Source organism: Gossypium hirsutum, chromosome D11 (assembly GCF_007990345.1).
Source record: "Gossypium hirsutum isolate 1008001.06 chromosome D11, Gossypium_hirsutum_v2.1, whole genome shotgun sequence".
Taxonomy (NCBI): Eukaryota; Viridiplantae; Streptophyta; class Magnoliopsida; order Malvales; family Malvaceae; genus Gossypium; species Gossypium hirsutum.
Window position 1 is genome coordinate 62,312,090 of NC_053447.1, and position 21,792 is coordinate 62,333,881.

The following is a 21,792-nucleotide window of genomic DNA, read 5'->3' on the forward strand; positions in this document are numbered from 1 at the left end:
TGGAAGATTTTCATAGAATTAAGGGTTGTATTTATAAACCTAAGAGTTCTGGTAATCTAAGGATACCCTACTTAACTTAGGAAAGACGTTACTTACATGTAAAGTATTCCTAGACACACTATATCTTTATTTTCTAATTTGAGTTTAACTTTATCTTTGATTGCTGAACCCCAGTTCACCAAACAGACTAGTGAACATCAGCTCACCATCACATTGGCAAACCCCTTGCAATGAACGTGGTGAACCCCTTACCATATCTTTTGGTGTACACTGCTACTGCCGAACTCCTTGCTGATACTCTTTCGGTGAACTCCCAGCTCGCTAAAGCCTTAGCGAACCCCTTGTTCACTAGAGCACTGGCGAACCTTCATTTTGTGAGGCCAAAACTTTCAAGCCCAACCTCGGGATATTACAAGCTGAGTGTCAAACCAGTCCATATCTAAGTCCATGGCAGTTTTTACGACGTGGTGAAGGAATGGAACAACAATACTTGCGAGTATATTAGGGCTAGGAAGAAAAAAGTGATGGCAAGGTTAAATGGGATCCAACGGGCAATGGAAACTCATCAAACGAGAAACTCGATTACTTTGAGGGCTAAACTTCAACAAGAGTCAAAAGAAATTCTTGGCTATGAGGAAGTTATCTGGAAACAGAAAACCAGAGCGAGCTAGCTTGAATTTAGGGATTAGAATACAAATTATCTTCACAGTAGAATTATGTCTCCTAGAAGGCATAATTATATAAAGGCATTGTGATTAGAAGAGGAATGCTGTTATAAGGGATGAGCAAAATTCGATTCGATTCAAAAAAATCGAAAAAAAAAAAAAAAAATTGAAGTTCAAGTTATAATCAAATCGAGTTATTCAAGTCAACTTGAATAAGGATTTCAAGTTTCAAGTTTGAGTCAAGTTAAATTTTACAGTTCAAATAACTCAAATAATTCGAATAATAGATTGGTGTAAATAGCATTTTGGTTCATGCCAATTTTGAAAATGAGTAAATTGGTCTCTCTAAACAAAAATTTCAAAAAAAATTTCAAAATGATTTTTAAATTTCAAAATGTTAATAAATATTTCAAAATTTATATTTTTTAAAAATTATAAATATATATAAAGAAAGTTAAAAAATTTAAAATAATAATTTTGGAATCTAAATATATTAATTAATGGTTCAATGTATCGATTTAGGATGATAAAATATGACTCATGAATTCGATTAACTCAAAATTTTTTCACTCGATTTGATTAGACGCTCACCCCTAACAACGATGATAAGCTAAAAAATGCAACGATTGCTTTCTTTAGTAAGCTATATTCGATGAAGGATACTATTATAGCAAGTTTCTTATTTCTAATTGTTTACCAAATATTAGAAAGGAAGATATTGAGTTTCTCAATTCGAGAGTGATTGATCTGGAGAGCAATTCAACCTTGTTTGATATGGTACCTTTGAAGGCACCAAGTAGAGATGGTTTACGTGCAAATTTTTTCCAAAGTCAATGAGATATGGTTGTGCCTTAGGTATGCGAGATGGTTAAATAGTTTTTGAAGGAGGTGTTTTAGAGCCTGAGTTGAATTTTGGTGAAGGGTGTTTAAGAAGTGATTTACTTTATAATGGATAATATAATTTTTGTTTAAGAAGTGATTCATTTTATGCTCATAAAGAAGAGTCGTATTGATTGGATGACAATTAAAGTAGATTTGAAAAAGGTTTGTGACGAAATTCGTTAGGAATTTCTTGAAAACACTTTTGAGGGATGCTAATATTTTGCATAGCTTTATAAGTATTACTTTGCATTGCGTAGTTTCTTCTTCAATGTAAGTTTTATGGAATGGCTCGCTAACGAAAGAGTCTGTCCTTCTCATGAAATAATGATTTAGGGTTTAGGGAATAAGACAGGAAAACCAGATATCATCATATCATTTCATTTTGGGGATGGAGCATTTGAGCCACATTAGTTTAAAGTATGTGGAAGATAAGGAGTGGAGATTAGCCAAGCTATCAAGAAATTGTCAACCAATTTCACATGTTTTCTTTGCGGAAGATCTGATCCTATTTTGTAAATCAAACTTAAGCCAAGCAAATATTATCAATTCTCTCTTCAAACAATTTATTATTTTTCAAGTCACAAAATTAATGCTTAGAAGACTCAGGTATATTTTTTACCAACACAGGGAGCAATGCTCAATATGCAATCGTTACAAGGTTTGGGTTCAAGAGGGTTGATGATATGGAAACGTATCTAGGGACGGCGGTCGGTTCCCCAAGACCATGTGCCGGTGTATGTGGGGGAGGAAATGGAACGATTCGTTGTGAACGCCGAGTTGCTGAACCATCCGGTTTTCGTTGGGTTGCTTAATAAGTCGGCTCAGGAGTATGGGTATGAGCAAAAAGGGGTGCTTGGGATGCTACTATTTCACAAAAAGAGTCTCAAATCAAATAAAAAAATTTCAAATAAATTAACCGAATTGAAACATTTCAGTTAATTCGATTGGTTAACCGAAATTTATTTTCATATCTAAAAATAACATTTTAACTTTCAACCATAATATTTAACAACAAAGAACACTAAAAACTAACAAATACACTTTTTCACAACATCTTCAAAAATACTCTTGGGTGTTAATTAAACAATCGTACAATGTTTATCGAGTGATGCTTGGTAGAAATTTGAGACTTGATTTGAGAAGTAGTTTGTCTTTTTAGGGCTGTGCCCTCTCTTCAATTCAAAGAAAGGAAAATAAAATAAAATAAAAAAGTCTTGAAATGTTCAAAACCATTGGATAAATCTTGGTTTCGTCATAAAACGCCCGCTTCGTTTAGGCAGAGTTAATGAAATCATACTAAAACGCGTCACTCAAACTTTTCTCTTGCCAGCATTCAATTCCTTTTTTATCTAAATAAAAACTAATAAGACTACATCTTAAAAAGATACTAAAGGAAAATTTAAGCACTTGTGTTTAAAGCTCTCAACCAAATTGCCAGCGAAATACTGTATTCCTCTTGCCTTATAGCTCATCCTGCAAAAACACAATAATCCATCAATAAACAAACATACATACATACATACATACATACATACATACACACATACATACACACATACATACATACATACATACACACATAATAATAGTTTATCAGAAAAGCGGAAGAATAACTTACATGTTGTACTGCATCTTCCTCAGCACTATCTTTGCTTGAATCCGACTCACTTCCTTCACCATCATCAGTATCATCATCGTCGTCCTCAGCCTGGGACATCATCAAGCAATACCATGAAAACCATAACAAAAGAAAACAGTGAGTGAAATCATATTCATAAGAAGGCATGTATGCTTACATCGGAATCAACTGGCTCATCCTTCGATTCCTGAACATCATGTTCCATCAGTTAGAATGTAAAAGACAATAAGTAACATATAAGACACTCCTTAATTAAAAACAGTACCTCTTCCTCTTTCTTCTTCTCTTCCTCCTCAAATGCTGCCTTCTCAGCCTGCAAAAGCCAATAAAATCACTCGCGTATGAATAAAACAACTAAGAAATATGTATATATGCACATATATTATATATTCAAAATACAGAGATACACTTACATCCTTCTGCTTGCCCCATGTTTCTTCAGCTAGTTTCTTGGCATACTCTACATCATCAGCGACTAAGATGTTATCAAACATTGTTCCCGATTTCACCTGACAAAACAGAAACAATGAGCCATTACGGTTTTAAAATGTCATGGATTAAAAGTATTGTAGGGGTAGAGAATAAAGGGGTAAAACAATACCTGCCACAACTCAATACCAACATACTTCAAGCTGGGGAAAACATAGAGATCCGGATCATCCTTGAAATCTGTGGGTCATATGAAAACACAGTAATAAATAACCTAAAACTTTGCTGTTAAAGAGTAAAAAGAAAAAGGCTTGAGAGGAAAGGAAAAGAAATAAACCAGGGTTGTCAATCATTGGTGCCTTCCACTTGCCCTTGTAGTTGGGGTTCTTGATTTTCTGCAGATAGAGGAAAATTCTTTACACATTTCTAATTCAAAAATAATATTAAAATGCTGCATCTAGTTAAGGATTTCACAAACCTTTGGATTCCATGGGCCCTTGTATTCAGGATTGGGAATAGTTGAAGGTATCCATTCACCATCTTCTTCATCATCCCAATCTTCAGGCTGGTGCAAATTTTTTCAACCATTAATCTTTATTTTAGTTAAGGCATGGCATTTCCCAACAAAAAGCATTCCAGAAAGAATTAAATGACTACCTTCTTAGCATCAGGATCTGGAATTTCTTTTGGAATGTCATCATAACCCTATAGTAATCAAAGACGAGATTATTTTGCCCATGCACTTTCAGGAAGTATATATAAAGTAGCATAAGAGAATGAAGGGGCAAGGTTACTACCTCAGGCTTCTTGTCTTCGGGATCAGGGATGTATTCCTTGTCATCCCAATCTTCAGGCTGTCCATGATGCAAAATACTTAAGTTGTATTCAAAATTCATATGAGAACCAAATAAGCCAAAATGACATTAATTTAGATTAGGTTTGACCAATTACGGTTAACTACCTTCTTGGCCTCAGGATCCTTTATTTTCTTAGGTGGGAGAAGATCCCAATCAGTGTACAAGCTACCAGTTTGTTTCTCAACATTGTCAACAAGGATACTGTAGGTAGCATCCGGACGGAGAATGAACGTATAAACATGAGTGAGTTGGTCAGTCTCACAAGGAACTTCCTTTTTGATCAAGTGGTTTGTCCCATTGTAGGTGAGAATAGCATGCACTTTCTTAGTGCTATAGCCGCAGATATCAGGCCCAAACATGATGCTGCAACCAACCAACACAACAAAAAATGGGTAAATCCATAATAATTATACCTTTTAGAGATACATATAGCTTAGATCACAGGTGAAGAAAAAACCTGTATGGGGTTTCACCACCAAATTTCTTCTGGTCAATGTCACCGCTGAGCAACTTCATGTAGCCACCACCACAATCAAGCTTTTGCTCATGCTTGACAGAAAATTGGAAGACTAGAGTCTTATCTTTGTTGTTGACTTCTGGGAACTCAGCTGAAATAGCATAGAACCTGTAGTCTTCACTAGTTTGAATACCTATACGAAACACAAAGCCATCAGTAACTAACTAGAAACAAGAAATTAAAAAACACTTTTACGAGTATCCAGAATGTTACCTTTGTCGTTAGGATCTCCATTCCATTTTCCAGAAGTGTAATTCCACTCCCCAGCCATGTTCTCATCCTTTTTCCAGTCAGATTTTACCCACCGACTTTCCCATCCCTCTTCAGTTTCATAACAATAAAAAAATTAGCCCCAAAAAGAGGAAACTGTACAATTTGAAAACAGTGAAAGGCAAAAAAGGTACAATTAAAACAAAAGTGGCTTCCTTTACATGAGTTCTCTTTAATTTTTTTTAAAGGAATTCAGAATCATGAGAATGTAAGCAGGCATAGTACTACTGTTTACGGTTTCTACTTGATTACTCCCATACCTATTCTTCTAAAGAAGATAGTAAGTATAAATTATTTCCTTCTCACATTACTAAAAACTAATTCTTCATTCACTTCTGTTCTCTAAAAATAACGAACACTCTCTCAAGTATCAATGAACAATAAAATAATACACACAAACGCTAGAACACTGTTAAATCAACTGAAACGCTAGATACTGTAGCTTTCGCCGCCATTTCTTGTGGTAATTAAACTACATTTCTGATATTACGCTTACAAAAAAAAATTCAGAATCACAATGCCAAATAGAAAATGCAGATCTAATCGAATTAATTATATTTTCAAACGTAATTAAGCATTTGATAAAGAAACAAATCAAAAACAACTGGATCGCCAAATTAACACGTTAAAATAGCTTGATCCGTTCAAGTTAGATCGAAATGAAAGCATACATCTCTACAAAAACAAATTCAAACGGCGAAAGCAAGCCAATCTAAAAGAGGAGCCCGTAAAGGTTTACCATCAAAACGTTCTTCGAAGAATACTTTAGCGGAGGCGATGGCGAGGAGCGAAACAAAGATTACAGATAGGAAAATAGGGTTTCGTTTAGGAATCGCCATTAGTGAAGCTGCAGAGTGGCAAAGGGAGATTGACGAGTTTCCCTTTATATAGTGGTAGTTGAGTTCAGTGATGGTTTACGGTACAGTGAAAAAATGACATGGACTGTAGTAAATTATATCAACCAATGGATGCACGCCACGTTTCCATTAGATTGACGTGGCGAAGAACTATTGGGGAGGATTTGACATGACACGTAGAGGATTTTTAAGAGGTTACGTTTCAGTCATTTGGAACTGTGTTAACGTGGCAATTATTCAGTGGTCCAGTTAGAGAGGGGTCCACTCTACAAGTTAATTTGTGCCTTTGGCCAAACTTAAATTTCATAATTTAGGAGTAGGATTTACGTTTTTTATTTATTTTTCTTAAAAATGGTATTGATTACCTGTTATATTTAAACATTATCCTTTGCAAATATCCATTCAAATTTTTTAAATATATGTTTTATACTTTTTAAAAAAATTTAATCATTTTTAGTTTTTTAAAATAATTTTTTAAATTTATAAATTTTTAAAAAATTAATTAGTTGCTGATATGACATCCATACGTCAATTCACGTGTACATCATATCTAACAATACAAGTTTAAGGGTTAAAAGAGACGAAAAATTAAATAAAAAATTTAAAAAAATTAAGTTGGAGGGCAAAATAAATTATTGTGCCTTTAGATTTTAGATAAAAAAGATTAATTTATTTTTTGTTCATAAAAAAATATTATGATTTTAAAAGTAAAAAGATTATCAATATTAAGATTTAGATGAAGGACCGTTTATTAATGATGATTGTTAGGACCAAACTAAATTATACATTCGATTAGTATAGATATTGTTGTCAATGTAAGAGGATAAGGGTTTGAGTGCACTAAAGCGCATTTTCTTCCTATTATGGATTGAGAGGGAATATGAGTTTGTGTCAAAAAAAAAAGAAAATATAATCAAAACTTATAATGAAATTATTTAAAATATATATAATTTATCAACAAAACTGATCAAATCTTTCAATTGAATCCACTAGTGAGGCCCATTTGATTATAGTTTTTTTTCTTAAATAAAAAATTAGATTTATTATGGGGTAGCATGCAAGTAATTTTTTTTTTATTTCATAAGCCGTTTTAAAATTTTGGTATGTTTTTTATTATTATTTTATTACATCTTTATAGGATATATGTTGATCTCGAACTCTGTTTGTAGAATTTAAAAACTCTGTCAACAATGTATCAAATATGATCATGAATAAAAATTATATTTAAGATGTTAAAAAAAATTAAAATTATAGATTGGAGTTTTGTTTTATGGTAACCTTTTTTAATGTGTATTAAATTGAAAGAGTGGCGACAATTATATGATAAAAAGGTAATAAAACCAGAGAGGTAAATCCATCAAATAAGATAATTTTGGTAGGCCATGGACTCTAAATCCAACAATCTCTAAAATGGGCAGCCGGCACCCTTTTTTCGGGGTTTTTTTTTTTTCTAAATTATATTATTTGGTTTGTATGCTTTGATTGGAAGACACTTAAAATTCATTGCATAACATGACTTGACTTTGTGATCAAATTTATTATTATGTGAGCTAAGATTGCACAAGATTTGATTAAAAAAACATAAAAGTTTATTATTCCAATTGAAGTATTAAATTTATTTATGGTTAGAATTGAGTGATTAAATTCGATTGAGTCTTAGTTTAATTGGTATAAGTATTGTTATCAATATAAGAGAATGTGGATTCGAGTGCGCTGAAACGCATTATTTTCTTATTTATTATGGGTTGGGAAGGGGGCTATGCTTAGTTATAGACATTATATAAAAAAGAACAGATATAATCAGAACCTATAATGAGATTATTCAACAAAACTATGAGTAATTAAAAATAACAAACCCAAGCTTGATTTTCCTTTGCTTATTGGTTTTTTTTTAAAGTGCAAAATAATAGAATTACATAAAAACATATTTTAAAAAACATTTCTTATAAGATTTGCTAATTTAATTTGAGTGTAATTCCTTATAATTATATAATGATAATATGTTTGGGTAATCAATGTAAAGGAAAGGATTGTATGTATGAAATAGGGACAACAAGTCATCTGTACCACTTTTCCAATAGTTTAATGTCATATCAGCATTTTCATTCTAAATTTCAGATTTTCATCCTAAAAGAAAAAACAGATCCAAATGAAAATCTTGAAATTCAGGATGGAATTGTTGATGTGACATTAAACTATTAGACAGAGATAATATCCCTGTTTCATACAATCATTTCTCATCAATGTAATTGTTGGGTCTCACCGAATTGGGTGTAATTGGAGTATCCTAATTTATTTCATTTAACGATGAGGATGTCATATTATTATTCATTGATAGTGCATGGCACTTATGTACCAACAATGCATCAAATATTCTTCGTTAAATTAAACGTCGGTCTTACAACTATTACACTTAATATCGCATTCAAATTTTCCCATTTGCGTATAAAATAATATTTTCTTGAGGTGAATGAAGATTGGAAACATGATATTTAGGAGACAAATTGCAACACAATGTTATTTGTTTCCACGAAAAACCAATCTAAGTAATGGTAAATTTTGTGAAATTATCGATGTTGAAAGTTAAAAAAAAAAGATGATTACATAAGCACCAAATAGAAGAAGAGGAACAAGTGCATTGGGCTTCACAGTCGTTTGCTCTTTGAAAACTACGAAATGGACATGAAAGATTTGTGTTTCTAAACATCCAAGGAGAGTTGTATACAATGTATTTATATTATACCTAAGCTTTGGGTTGTCCGAAGGGTTATTCCATGCATGCTTGTTGGTTCTTCCACTAGTCATGTTGGCTCTACATTTTTAGGTGTTTCAAGTTTTTTCCAACCAGAACCGTGTTAGATGTGCTAATTGATTTGATCTCTAATAGACACATGATTGTGTTGAGTGCTTGAAACTATCACACCTACAAAGATAAAGTTAATTTAGCATTGTTTCTTAGGAATACTTTTGGATCATAAAAAAATATTTTTTTTCTCGAAAACTTTTTTAAGAGTTCAAAAGTATATTATTTAGTAATACTTTTATTTTAAAAATATTTTTATTTAAAAAATACTTCTGAAAAGTGATGCTAAATTAGTCATTAATAAAGTTTAAATACTCTAAGAAGACCAACAATAAATATCTGGTGGAACATGTCAAAGCTAAGTGCAAAAAGATAAAGGACTAATGTAGTTTAGTCCATTCTGCAGAATAGTCAAATATGACATGAAAATTATGAGAGAGATGAGCTTGATAAGAACCAGAGAAATGTCTTGTCGTATTCATATTCACATTCCATCATCTCCTTTCCTAAGCTTTTTTTTTTCTGAAAATTTCTTTGACTTAGAGCTGAACTCAAGCATTAGAAAATAATCAAGCTATCAATTCCGATATTTCTTAACTCATCTTTCTAATTTTACAAATTGAATTGATTAAAACTCTTTGGTAGATCTGAATCCGTATCAGTTCGAAAAAGACTAACAATGCTAAAGTTTTATAAACTTGAACTTACTTTATTATGTAACTTGTGTAACATTGCATGCAAACTAGACCTGTCCATGGGTTGGGCCACCTGATCAGGTTCGAAGGTGTGTCCGAAAAGTGGGAGGGTTTGAGTAAAAGTATAGGCCCAAAAAATGAGCTTGGGAAAAAAATATGACCCATTTAGAAAACGAGTCAGGCCTTAGGTAAGGCTTTCTTGGCCCCGAGCCCGGCCTAACGCAAATATGAAACAAAAAAAACCTACTTTTTTTATTATTTTCTTTTTTTTTCACTATTTTGTTGCCATTTCATGTTACTACTATTTTGTTGTTATTATTTAGATATTGTATAACTCTTGTTTTATTGTTAATTTTGTTATTATTTTTCACATTTGCTAATTAAGCTACTTTTATCTTAGTGTTATTTAAGTATAGATATTTTTTTTAAATTTATTTTCAATTTGTTGGGAAACACTTTCATATTTTTGATGTATTATATTTTTTTTAAAAATTAATATGGGAGGGCCGAGTTTGAGTTTTAGTATTTTTAACCGAGTTGAGTTTGGGAAAAATTTTAGGTCCATTTTCTAGGATGGACCCGGTAAACGAGCCTAAAATTTTTATTAGGCCCAACCCCACCCATGAACACATCTAGTGTAAACATATTTTATAGAAAAATAAAATAAAATCCAATGTCAAAACAAGTAATTGAGATTTTTTATTAAAATGATATAAAAAGTAAAATTAATTTTCAAAATACTATATATTACACATTATTTATCAAAATAATATGAAAGTTAGAATAATTTTAAGTATAACACATGTTATAGGCGACACTTAGAGGTACTCATAGGTCAGGTTGTGTTGGGCTTGGGTCAAGCCTAAGCATGATATTAACATAATTTATATTTGTCTAAGCCCGACCCAACTCGAAATATGCGCTTAAAATTTTGCGCAAACCCGCTAATATTTGAAAAAGATTAACTCAAGCTCATTTTAGATCCACCCATATTATTTTTAATTTTTTTTAAAAATATTTATATCATATTATTTTAATATGTAATATTTTTATATATTTTTATTTATTGAAATTTTGTATATAGTCATATTAATATTATTTTAATGTTTATATTAGAGTAGTATTATATATTTAGTATAGATTTATTTTTTTAATGTGTTCTAAATTACATAATATATAAAAAAATAACATAATATAAAGTATTATAAACTTAAAACGGGTTGGAGTAGGGCCTTGAATGTTCAAACCCGAGTTCGAACCATATTTTAAATGGACCTATTATTTTTTTTACCTAAACCCATTTTTCAAGCGTAATATTTTTATCTAAACCCTCTCAAATTTCAGATAGATTTTTAGGTCTGGACAGATAATCGAATCCATAAACAGGTCTATTGATTAGTTCCTATTTTAACATAATGTTGCCCATGACAACTTTTTTTTACTATAAAAGAGCTAAATATCATTAAACCGAAATTAAGATATTTTTCAATGCACAAAAAATTTTCCTAAATAATTTATAAATATCATTTTGGAAATTAATTTTATTTTTATATTATTTCAATTAAAAAGAAAAAACAAGGATCTGCCTTGAAGAGTATCTTGCAAACGACGCCGTTTTACCTAGCTGGAGTCTGCCTCAAAGTTCAATATTACTACTTGTTTTTCCTCGTGGAAGAAACAAATAAATCATCGTTTTTGTTTTGCGGATTGACAACAAAGAGGACGACAAGGTACGATGAAACCCTTTCTAACTATCTAATCCCCATCTTCTGCTATTCATCTTCTGTATTTTTCCCCAAGTGCCCAAATTTTTTTTGGCTTAACGAAGCCTCAAGAATTGAATTTTTATTCTTTTTGCTTTTTTTTTTCAGGCATTGAATTGAATTGAAGGGATTGAATCTGTTAATTTTAGTAATATGGGGTCATCATCCGTAATAACCCCAGAAGATGTGTTGGAGTCATTGATGAATGATGGAACCATTGATGCTCTCAGGTTGAAGATTATAAATCAACTAAAAGCCAATGTTAGTCCCTTTCTTATCTCTTTTATATTCAACCTGGTTTTATCTGGGTATTTTTGTTTTGATGTCAAAATAGTTCCCTGAACGTTTTTCTGGTACACTGTCCCTTAAATTTGTGCATTATCATGAAAACTTGCAAATTTAATGCTATTTGAGCTTGTTTGATAGCTTGGATTTGAATCTTCGTTCCTTTGTTGGAAAGCAATGATCTATTATTGAGCGAACTCTTTGGCCGTACATAGATTTTGGAGTCCCCTTGTGAATCCAGTTAACTCCTTTTAGTTTTTCTTTCTTTATGATGTTATAAAGGAGAAGATTTTGTTCTTTTTTGTGGGTACTGGTTATAATGTTACATACTTAGTGTAATCTCTATAAATGTTTGACAATGTTTTTTTGTATTATATTTATTGTTCTAAGTTCTAACTTGGTTAAAGATGATCAATTAACTTAAGTTCTTGGATCTCCATTGAAGTTGCTAATATTGATTGTGTGCTTTGCTGACATTACATAATTAATTAATATTGTCTACAAAACCTACATTCATTGAATTTGAAGATTAATGACTTATAACACTTCCTCCAATGTATATGATATCTGCAATTTCTCTTTGCTATAGGAGGATCTGAAGAACACAACGATCAAAATGGCAGAACAGAGTAAGGTCCTAAACACGTCTGGTGCGGAGAAACAGACCAAAAGAGAATTGTTTGATGCACTTAGGCAGGAACTTGAGTGAGTCTTGTGGATCCTTCATTGTTCTTAACAGCTAACGCTTGATGTTTCTTAGACCATTTCATGTATTTCTTTCATTTTTTATCCTCCCAGCCTGAGGAGAATTTTTTGATGCACTTAGGCAGGAACTTGAGTGAGTCTTGTTGATCCTTCATTGTTTTTAACGGCTAAAGTTCAATAATGCTTTAGATGGTTTCGTGTATTTCTTTCATGTTCTTGCCCTCCCAGCCGAAAGAAAATTGTTTGATGCCCTTAGGCAGGAACCTGTTGTTTGTAACAGCTAAAGTTCAATAATGCTCTAGATGGTTTCGTGTACTTCCATGTCTTTACCATCCCAGCCTATATGTTTCTAATAATTTATAAAACTTTTTAAATCGTCACTCTCAATATGCTATTTGCTCCTGACCGGAAATCTAATGGGAATTAAATGTAAAGTGGAACTAATTTTTGTTCTTATCATTGGGCAGAACCCCAGTGCTCAAGAGGGCCTCAAAAGCAGTTTGGGAGTTGATTCTGGACAGCAATGGGCTAGGGAAGGAAATAAGTGAAACAGTTGAAAGAGTCTTTTGTAAATTAAGTGGCAGGGAACCTCCACTGTTTCCTTATTCAAACAATATTGTTCTTCAGCCTGAAAAAGCAGTCGGAAACGAGAAAAGAAAAGGGAAAGAAAAAGAGTATGAAAATGAAAGGGAGAACTCTAAATCCAAATCAAAGAAACGAAGTTTCAACGACATGAATGCCGAGGGAAATGCCACTGACATCACTGGAAACTCTAGCGATACTCCAGCTGCACTGCATGATGCTAATTAATCTCCCACAACTAGCATGAAGATATGTTTGTGTGTCAACAGAGACCATTGTCTCAGAACCTGGTGTGGTCTTTTGACTTGGAAAAAAAATCACCCTTCAATTTCCAGTGATAGAACAATACAATAGTGCTAGGTTTAGTTCATTTCCTTGTTATCCCCAGGCCTGTTTCTTTTGGCTTTGCTTATTTACTCTTGTTTTTTAGCATCTTTTAGGCTCTTGCACAATAGAAATCCTCTTGACGCTCAATTATTTCTTGTCTTTGTTGTACTTTGATAGATTGCCCTCAAAAGAGACCATTTGCACTTAGAAGCAGTCGAGTTTATAGCTGCGAATTTTCAAAACAGATATGGAGGAAGGTATTGGCAGCTTGTGATAGTGAAAGAAGTGTGGAATCTTGGCAGGATGAACTAAATTGGGCAGTATATACCAGATTTGGCATTTGAGAAACAGGAGACTCCATGGTGCAAACGACTTAGCATGACGTCGTTTAACATAGTTGTGAAGATTCTTCTTTTTTTTTTAGATAAAAAGACCCGAAGATTCTTATGAGTAAGAATAAGGGGATGTTTGCTTCGTGATTTTTTGATACAATATCTAAAATTATCCATAATTTCTCGCAACTCTTAAATAAGGATAAAAGAATTATTATTATGTGGATCCCGCGTTAGTTGTTAAATTTTTTAAATTTTAAAAAATATATATTTTTAAAAAATTAAAAAAATATAAAAAATATTTTTAAAATTTAAAATATAATTAATTGCTAACGTATATGCTATGTCATCTAAGTTAACAAAAGTTAATTTTTTTATCTATAGGAATGATTTGACAAACATACAAATCAAGAGTTAAAAGAAGCGAAAAATTAAATAAAAAATTAAAATGACTTTTTTATAAAGTTGAAGGGCCAAAAAAAGTCATTATGTCTTACAAGAATATATTAAACTTTTCTTGTAGCGACTTCACATATGCACCTTCACAAAGCTATGAGTTCGAATGAGTAGAATCCTACTTTTTATCAGAAATGCTGGCCCTGATTTGAGAAAGATGTGTTTAAACAGTACTGTGATTGGTTGTATTCAGCCGAGTTCCCAACCTTGCTTAATGATGCTATTTTAGTGCTTATTCCGAAGACGAAATGGTCAAATTGTATGAAGGATTTGCTCCCATAGCCTTATGTAACGTGCGTTATAAGTTGGTGGCTAAAGTTTTGGCTAATCATCTCAAAAAGCTTTTGTCCGATCCGATTTTGTCTACGCAGTTTGCTTTTATACTTGGGCACTTAGTTACGGACAACGTTATAGTGGCATTTGAGATATAGCATCATATGAATAAGGGGCGCGGCAGGCTAAGGGAGGTTGCCTTGAAAATTGACATTAGCAAGGCCTATGATCACGTTGATTGGGATTTTCTGAAGTTTATTCTGATGAAATTCAGGTTTGGTTTGCACTGGGTTAATTGGCTAATGATGTGTGCCACTACTGTTAAGTACACTATTAGGGATGAGTGCCGCTATCTCACTACTTGTTTATTCTATGGGCTAAAGGCTTCAGTTGTCTATTTAGACAAGATGAGCTTCGAGGTGATCTGCATGGTATTCCGATCTGTCGCAATAATTTCTTCTTTTTTTCAGGCTCAAGAGTCTGAGTGTCGTGAAACTTATTCTTGCCAACTATGAAGCCACCTCGGGTCAGGCAGTTAAATTCCAAAACTCTGGTGTCTTGTTCAGCTTAAATACCTCTTTGGTTGATAGACAAATGATGTATTCGTTGTTGGGGGTTGAGGCTCTAATCAAGCATGGTCGATATTTGGGTCTCCTATCACTTATTGGCCATAACAGGAAGCAAGTGTTCTGTTTTATCTGAGACAGGCTCTATAAGAATAGGCTTCTTTCCCAGGCAAGCAAGGAGGTTATGCTTAAATCGATAACGCAGGCACTCCTGGTTTACTGTCTAAGTGTCTCCCTCCTTCCTCTTAGTACGTGTGGCGATCTTCTGAGGATGATGAACTCGTATTGGTGGAGCTCGAAATCGAGTAACTCTATGTGACTTCACTAGGCTTCGCGGGAGCGGCTTTATGTTGCGAAAAAGTTTGGTGGCATTGGCTTTGGGAAGCTTCATTGCTTTGACTTAGTGATGCTTGGAAGCAAGGGTGGAGGATTCTCTCTAACCCGGACTCTCTCCTTAGTTGACTCTTCAAAGCTAGATACTTTTTGGGGGATGAGTTTTTAACTTCTTCTGGAGGTGACCCCTCATTTATTTATAGAAGCATTTGCCTGGCCAAGTCATTGCTTTTGAGAGGCTCTATTTGGTGGTATGGGGATGGGCGTACCATCACGGTTTTTAATGACCCTTGGCTTGATGATGGCTCGAACTTCTTTGTTGTTTCTAGTCTCTTCGACAGCATGGAAAATTTGACTGTGCGCGATTTGCTCCAAAGTGGATCATAAAGCTTGGGATCGAAGTTTGATAGAAGGTTTGTGTTGTTCCAATAGGGTCGGAAGCGTGTAAATTATTGTACTAAAAAATCACACAAAGTTCAATTCCCAGGGAAGAGAGGTGGATCACAAGGATCTCTTAAATACCAAGTCTTTCCTTAGTCAGAATATTCCTTCTAACGTAATTTAATAGCACAATTAAATACTACTATTATACCCTCAAATATTGAAAGAAAAATAGGACAAAAAGAACACAAGAGTTTTAACGAGGTTCGGTAAATTATAACTACATCCTCGGGCTACTAAAACCAGATGATAACTTTACTATCTCCAAAATATTACAAACAAATAGAATTCCTTAAGAATTCTCAAATGGGAGAAGAGAGAAAACTAAGAGAGAAAGATTGGTTGGGATGAATTGAAATGAGAAATGAGAAGGCCTATTTATAGTTGAGGTTCAAGGACCAAACAATAAATAGCCCATTATCTCAAGGACCAAAAAAATTATCCCATGCCACTTTTCCAAAGTTGGTGGTTGTCATTATTGATTGTCTCCCATTAATGTTAATGGCAACCATTATTAATTGTCTTCCATTAATGTTAACAATCTCCACCTTGAAGATTTGATTAGGATAATCACATCTTCACACACTTCCTTCAACTCCCCAAATTCGATAAAGCTATCTTTTGTAGTGCCTACAAATGCGCTCTCGAGCGCCATACACCTGAAGGTGCTCAAATTCTCAGGATGTTAATCAAGTTCAAACAATGATTAAACTTGATTGTTGTTACCACCTTGGTCATCATATCTGCGGGATTATCTGCTGTCGGAATCTTCTAAAGTAGAATTTTTCCTTTTTCAAAGACTTCCCGCACAAAGTGATATCTTACGTCGATATGCTTGGTTCTTGAATGATAGACTTGATTTTTCGCTAAATGAATAGCGCTCTGACTGTCACAATATAAACTTATGTGACTTTGAACAACTCCTAAGTCTTTCAACAATCCATTAAGCCAAATAGCCTCCTTAACAGCTTCTGTAACTGCCATATATTCTGCCTCTGTAGTAGACACAGCTACTGTAGACTGTAAGGTAGACTTCCAACTCACTAGGGCTTTCGCAAGAGTAAACAAATACCCCGTAGTTGAACGACGTTTATCTAAATCACCAGCAAAGTCAGAATCAACATATCCAACTACAAACTGACCAAGTGCTTCATCCTGTTCAAAAATTAAACCAACATCTACGGTTTTTCGAAGATACCGTAGAATCCATTTCACAGCTTGCCAATGTCCTTTTCCAGGATCATGCATATACCTGCTCACAACTCCAACAACTTGTGAAATGTCAGGCCGCGTACACACCATCGCATACATCAAACTCCCAACTGCATTAGCATATGGGACTTTTGCCATATATTCTCTTTCTTCTTCAATTTTCGGAGATAATTGGGCACTAAGTTTCAAATGAGAAGCAAGTGGGGTACTTACATGTTTTGTGTTTTCATTTACACCAAAACATTGTAATACCTTTTTCAGATATTACTTCTGATTCAAACAAAGCTTGCCTCTCTGTCTATCTCTACTTATCTCCATGCCGAGAATCTTCTTGGCCTCACCTAGATCTTTCATCTCGAACTCTTGATTCAACTGAGCCTTCAGCTTATCTATCTCTTTTTGGCTCTTCGAAACGATTAACATATCATCAACATACAAGAGTAGATAAATGAAAGATCCGTCATGTAGCTTCTGCAAATACACACAATTGTCATATTTGCTTCTTGTGTACTTCTGCCTTTTCATAAAGCTATCAAATCGCTTGTACCACTGCCTCGGGGATTGCTTCAATCTATATAGTGATTTGTTCAGCTTACAAACCCAATTTCTACCACCAGCATCTGTCTATCCTTCGGGCTGAGTCATATAGATCTCCTCTTCTAACTCACCATGCAAGAAAGCCGTCTTAACATCAAGTTGAGCTAGCTCCAAATTCAACTGTGCTACCAAGGCCAACAAAATTCTAATGGAGGAATGCTTCACAACAGGGGAAAATACATCATTGTAGTCAATTCCCTCCTTCTGAGTGTAGCCTTTAGCTACCAATCTTGCCTTGTAGCGAATATCCTTCTTGCTAGGAGATCCATCTTTCTTTGCGAATACCCACTTGCATCCGATTGCCCTTTTACCTTTTGGTAATTGCGCCAACTCCCAAGTATTGTTCTTCCGGAGAGACTGCATTTCTTCATCCATGGCGCTTTTCCATTTATCACTTTCTAAGCTTTGCATTGCTTCTTGATAAGTGATAGGAATATCATCAACAACGGGAAGGGCGTAGGCCACCATATCAGTAAATCGAGCAGGTTTACGAATTTCTCTCTGTGGCCTTGCAACTGCAACTGGTTCTGGTGTACTTAGTGGTTCTTGGGTCAGAACCTCTTCAACCTCTAATTCCTCTATTGTGGCTGGAGAATTAGACTTATTAACTGGGCAAATCCCCATCTGCTCAAACTCCACCTGTTTTGGAGTACACTCCACCTGCTGTGGAGTATTGCTCGTCTGAATATCTTTATCTGCTACCTTTTTCAATGTGGCAGATTCATCAAAGGTAACATCTCTGCTACAGATCATTTTCTTTGTGCTTAAGCACCAAAGACGAAATCCCTTCACTCCAGAAGTGATTCCCATAAAGAGAGCTTTCTTTGCCCTCGGATCTAACTTTGACTCCTTCATATGGTAATATGCAGTGGTTCCAAACATATGTAAGGAATCATAATCTGTAGCCGATTTTCCAGACCATACCTCCATAGGAGTTTTTCTTTCTAATGCAGATGATGGCAAACGATTAACAAGATGGCCAGCGTATGTTACAGCCTCAGCCCAAAATTGCTTGCCCAACCCAGCATTGGACAACATACATCGAACTTTCTCCAGCAATGTTCGATTCATACGCTCTGCCAATCCATTCTGCTGTGGTGTATCCCTAACTGTTAAGTGTCGAACAATACCATACTCTTGGCACACATCGAGGAACGGATCACTTTTATATTCCCCTCCATTGTCCGTCTTAAGCCGCTTGATTTTCTTGCCAGTCTGGTTTTCGATCATAGTTTTCCATTTAAGAAAAACTCTAAGCACTTCATCCTTAGTTCTCATGGTATACACCCAAACTCTTCTGAAAAAGTCATCAACAAAAGTAACAAAGTAGTGTTTTCATCCCAATGAAGGTGTCTTGGAAGGCCCCCACACATCTGAGTAAACATATTCCAAAATACCTTTTGTATTATGGATAGCAGTACCGAATTTCACTCTCTTTTGCTTTCCCAGAATACAATGCTCACAAAATTTTAATTTGTAAGCCTTTGCACCTTTCAACAATCCTTGCTTTGCCAGAATTTGCAAGGATTTTTCGCTGGCATGTCCCAACTTCATATGCCACAACTGTATTGAGTCCAATTCTTTGTTGCCGGAAGCTGCAGCGACTGCTCCAATAACTGTACTACCTTGGTAGTAATACAAGTTATTTTTCCTGATGCCCTTCAATATCACAAGTGCGCCAGATGTCACTTTCAAAACCCCATCTCTCATAGTAACAACTGAACCATTGGATTCCAGGGCTCCCAATGAGATGAGATTTTTCTTCAAACTGGGCACGTACCGAACATCAGTCAGAACTCTGGTTGATCCATCTTTATTCTTTAATTGGATTGAACCTATCCCAATAGTTTTACAGGCATTGTCATTGCCCATATAAACAACTCCTCCATTTAGTTCTACTAAATCAGAGAACCACTCCTGGTTAGGGGACATATGATAGGTACAACCCGAATCCAATATCCACTCATCTGAATGGAACGACGATGATGATGCAACCAGTGATAGTTCAGAGTCACCGGTATCATGCTTTGCAACACAAGCATCTACAGCAGCTTTTCCCTTATTCTTCAGCTTTGGACAATTTTTCTTCCAGTGGCCTTTCTCATGACAAAAAACACATTCATCTTTCCCGAGTCTGGACTTTGACTTTGATTTCCCCTTTTGAGTTTTCTTCCGAGTGTATGAACGACCTCGGACTACTAAAGCTTCTGTATCTCTGATTGAGTTTTTTTGTTTGTCCTTCTTTCTCTGTTCATAACTGTATAAGGCCGCACAGACTTCGCTCAGAGATATATCACTCCTGCCATGAAGTAGAGTAGTTTCTAGGAACTCAAACTCCTCAGGAAGTGACCCCAACAGCATCAAAGCCAAATCTTCATCTTTGAATGTCTCATCCATATTCAGCAAATCAGTGACTAACTGATTAAATTTGGTGATGTGATCATTCATTGTGGTACTTGGGACGTATGTGAAGCGAAACAGTCTTTTCTTCAAGTGGAGCTTATTTTGACTGTTTTTCTTCAAAAATTTTCTTCAAGTGCCACCCACAACTTATTTGCAGACGTCTCCTTTGAAAAAGCATACCTCTGCTCTCGAGAAAGGCATGATCGAATTGTGCCACATGTCAACCGATTGATCGCCTTCCAATCTTTCTCCTGTACATCATCTGGTTTCTCTTCATCAATGGCAATGTCTAGACCCTGCTGAAAAAGGGCATCTAGAACCTCACTTTGCCACATACCAAAATGGCCCGTGCCATCAAAGATCTCCACGGCCGGTCTTGCATTTGCAATTGTTGGTCTTGTCCACATGGACGATGTTGAAGCTCCTACACCGACCATTTTCTCCATAATCTTTCAATATACCTAAAGAAATCTTTTCTGATGTGGAAGATCAGTTCAAACTGCAACCACAGAGCATACTACGATTAACCTTCGGCTCTTGATACCACTTGTTGTTCCAATAGGGTCGGAAGCGTGTAAATTATTGTACTAAAAAATCACACAAAGTTTAATTCCCAGGGAAGAGAGGTGGATCACAAGGATCTCTTAAATACCAAGTCTTTCTTTAGTCAGAATATTCCTTCTAACGTAATTTAATAGCACAATTAAATACTACTATTATACCCTCAAATATTGAAAGAAAAATAGGACAAAAAGAACACAAGAGTTTTAACGAGGTTCGGTAAATTATACCTATGTCCTCGGGCTACTAAAACCAGATGATAACTTTACTATCTCCAAAATATTACAAACAAATAGAATTCCTTAAGAATTCTCAAATGGGAGAAGAGAAAAAACTAAGAGAGAAAGATTGGTTGGGATGAATTGAAATGAGAAATGAGAAGGCCTATTTATAGTTGAGGTTCAAGGACCAAACAATAAATAGCCCATTATCTCAAGGACCAAAAAAAAATTATCCCATGCCACTTTTCCAAAGTTGGTGGTTGTCATTATTGATTATCTCCCATTAATGTTAATGGCAACCATTATTAATTGTCTTCCATTAATGTTAACAGTTTGTTGGTTCCCCATGATGCTCGTCGAATCTTGTAGCTGCCGATTAGCTTGGCTCAGCCCCCTGATAAGCTCATTTGGCATTTTGACAAGGGTGACATTTACACGGTGAAGCTTGGGTATCGGCTCACCTTCGATTCACTGGCCAATTCTTATAGTAACAGAGTCGAGGGACACTGGCTGAAGCTTTGAAATTCTGCTTTCCACCGAAGGCGGTGGAGTTTTTGTGGTGATGCCTACATAATTTTCTTCCATTTCATTGTCGGCTTACCAAATGGGGTTGCACTGTACCGCTCCAATGTCCGTGGTGAGGGGAGTATGAGGACATGGATCATATTTTTTTGCAGTGCCCGTTTGCAGTTCAGGTGTGGGCTTTAACTGGTATTGGTCATTCGCTATCTTTTTCTCCGTGGTTATCGTCCCTATTGCTTAATGTCGACGACACCCTCTAGGAAAGAACTGTTGACTTTATGAAGCTTATGGTATTATTGAAACCTATTTCTTTGGCGTGCGGGTGATGCCTCGGCATGTTGTGTTGTGGCGTTCGCTTCTCGTTTTATCCAGGACTGGGATGCTTCTAATGCTACTCACCGTCGGGTTTTGCTCGAGACTTTGCCGCTAGGCTCTACTGCAGCTGTTGCATGGGTTCGGCCTCCCCCGAGCTTCCTAAAGTGTAACGTTGATGCAATACTACTTATGGATCATCAGCGTACGGGTTGAGTAGTGGTTCGTGATGAGAACGGAGCTTTCATATAGGTGGTGTTCGACCAGCTCTTAACAGCGATTAGGCC

At 35.1% G+C, this 21,792-nt stretch overlaps 2 protein-coding genes across 3 annotated transcripts; one reads left to right on the plus strand and one right to left on the minus strand.

Annotated features, from left to right (window-relative positions):
• Positions 1-2,767: 2,767 nt before the first annotated feature.
• LOC107927296 (calreticulin) lies at positions 2,768-6,153 on the minus strand. The gene is made up of 14 exons (XM_016858360.2): positions 5,999-6,153; positions 5,203-5,310; positions 4,930-5,122; positions 4,577-4,835; positions 4,413-4,469; positions 4,273-4,320; positions 4,094-4,180; positions 3,953-4,010; positions 3,788-3,855; positions 3,600-3,695; positions 3,452-3,499; positions 3,344-3,373; positions 3,166-3,255; positions 2,768-3,020 (listed from the first exon to the last, which is right to left on the minus strand). The coding sequence occupies exons 1-14, from the start codon at positions 6,096-6,098 to the stop codon at positions 3,009-3,011; spliced, it is 1,254 nt and encodes a 417-aa protein (XP_016713849.2). The 5' UTR covers positions 6,099-6,153; the 3' UTR covers positions 2,768-3,008.
• Positions 6,154-11,220: 5,067 nt separating this feature from the next.
• Positions 11,221-13,828, plus strand: LOC107927213 (uncharacterized). 2 transcript variants are annotated; one of them, XR_005920718.1, is made up of 5 exons: positions 11,221-11,344; positions 11,486-11,638; positions 12,252-12,367; positions 12,835-13,239; positions 13,454-13,828. XR_005920718.1 is itself a non-coding variant. In XM_016858241.2 (4 exons), exons 2-4 carry the CDS (start codon positions 11,531-11,533, stop codon positions 13,175-13,177), a joined length of 567 nt encoding a protein of 188 aa, XP_016713730.2. In that variant the 5' UTR covers positions 11,221-11,344; positions 11,486-11,530; the 3' UTR covers positions 13,178-13,828. The 2 variants fall into 2 exon arrangements, 1 of the variants encoding a protein (XP_016713730.2); XM_016858241.2 differs by having other exon boundaries at positions 12,835-13,828.
• The last annotated feature ends 7,964 nt before the right edge of the window (positions 13,829-21,792 follow it).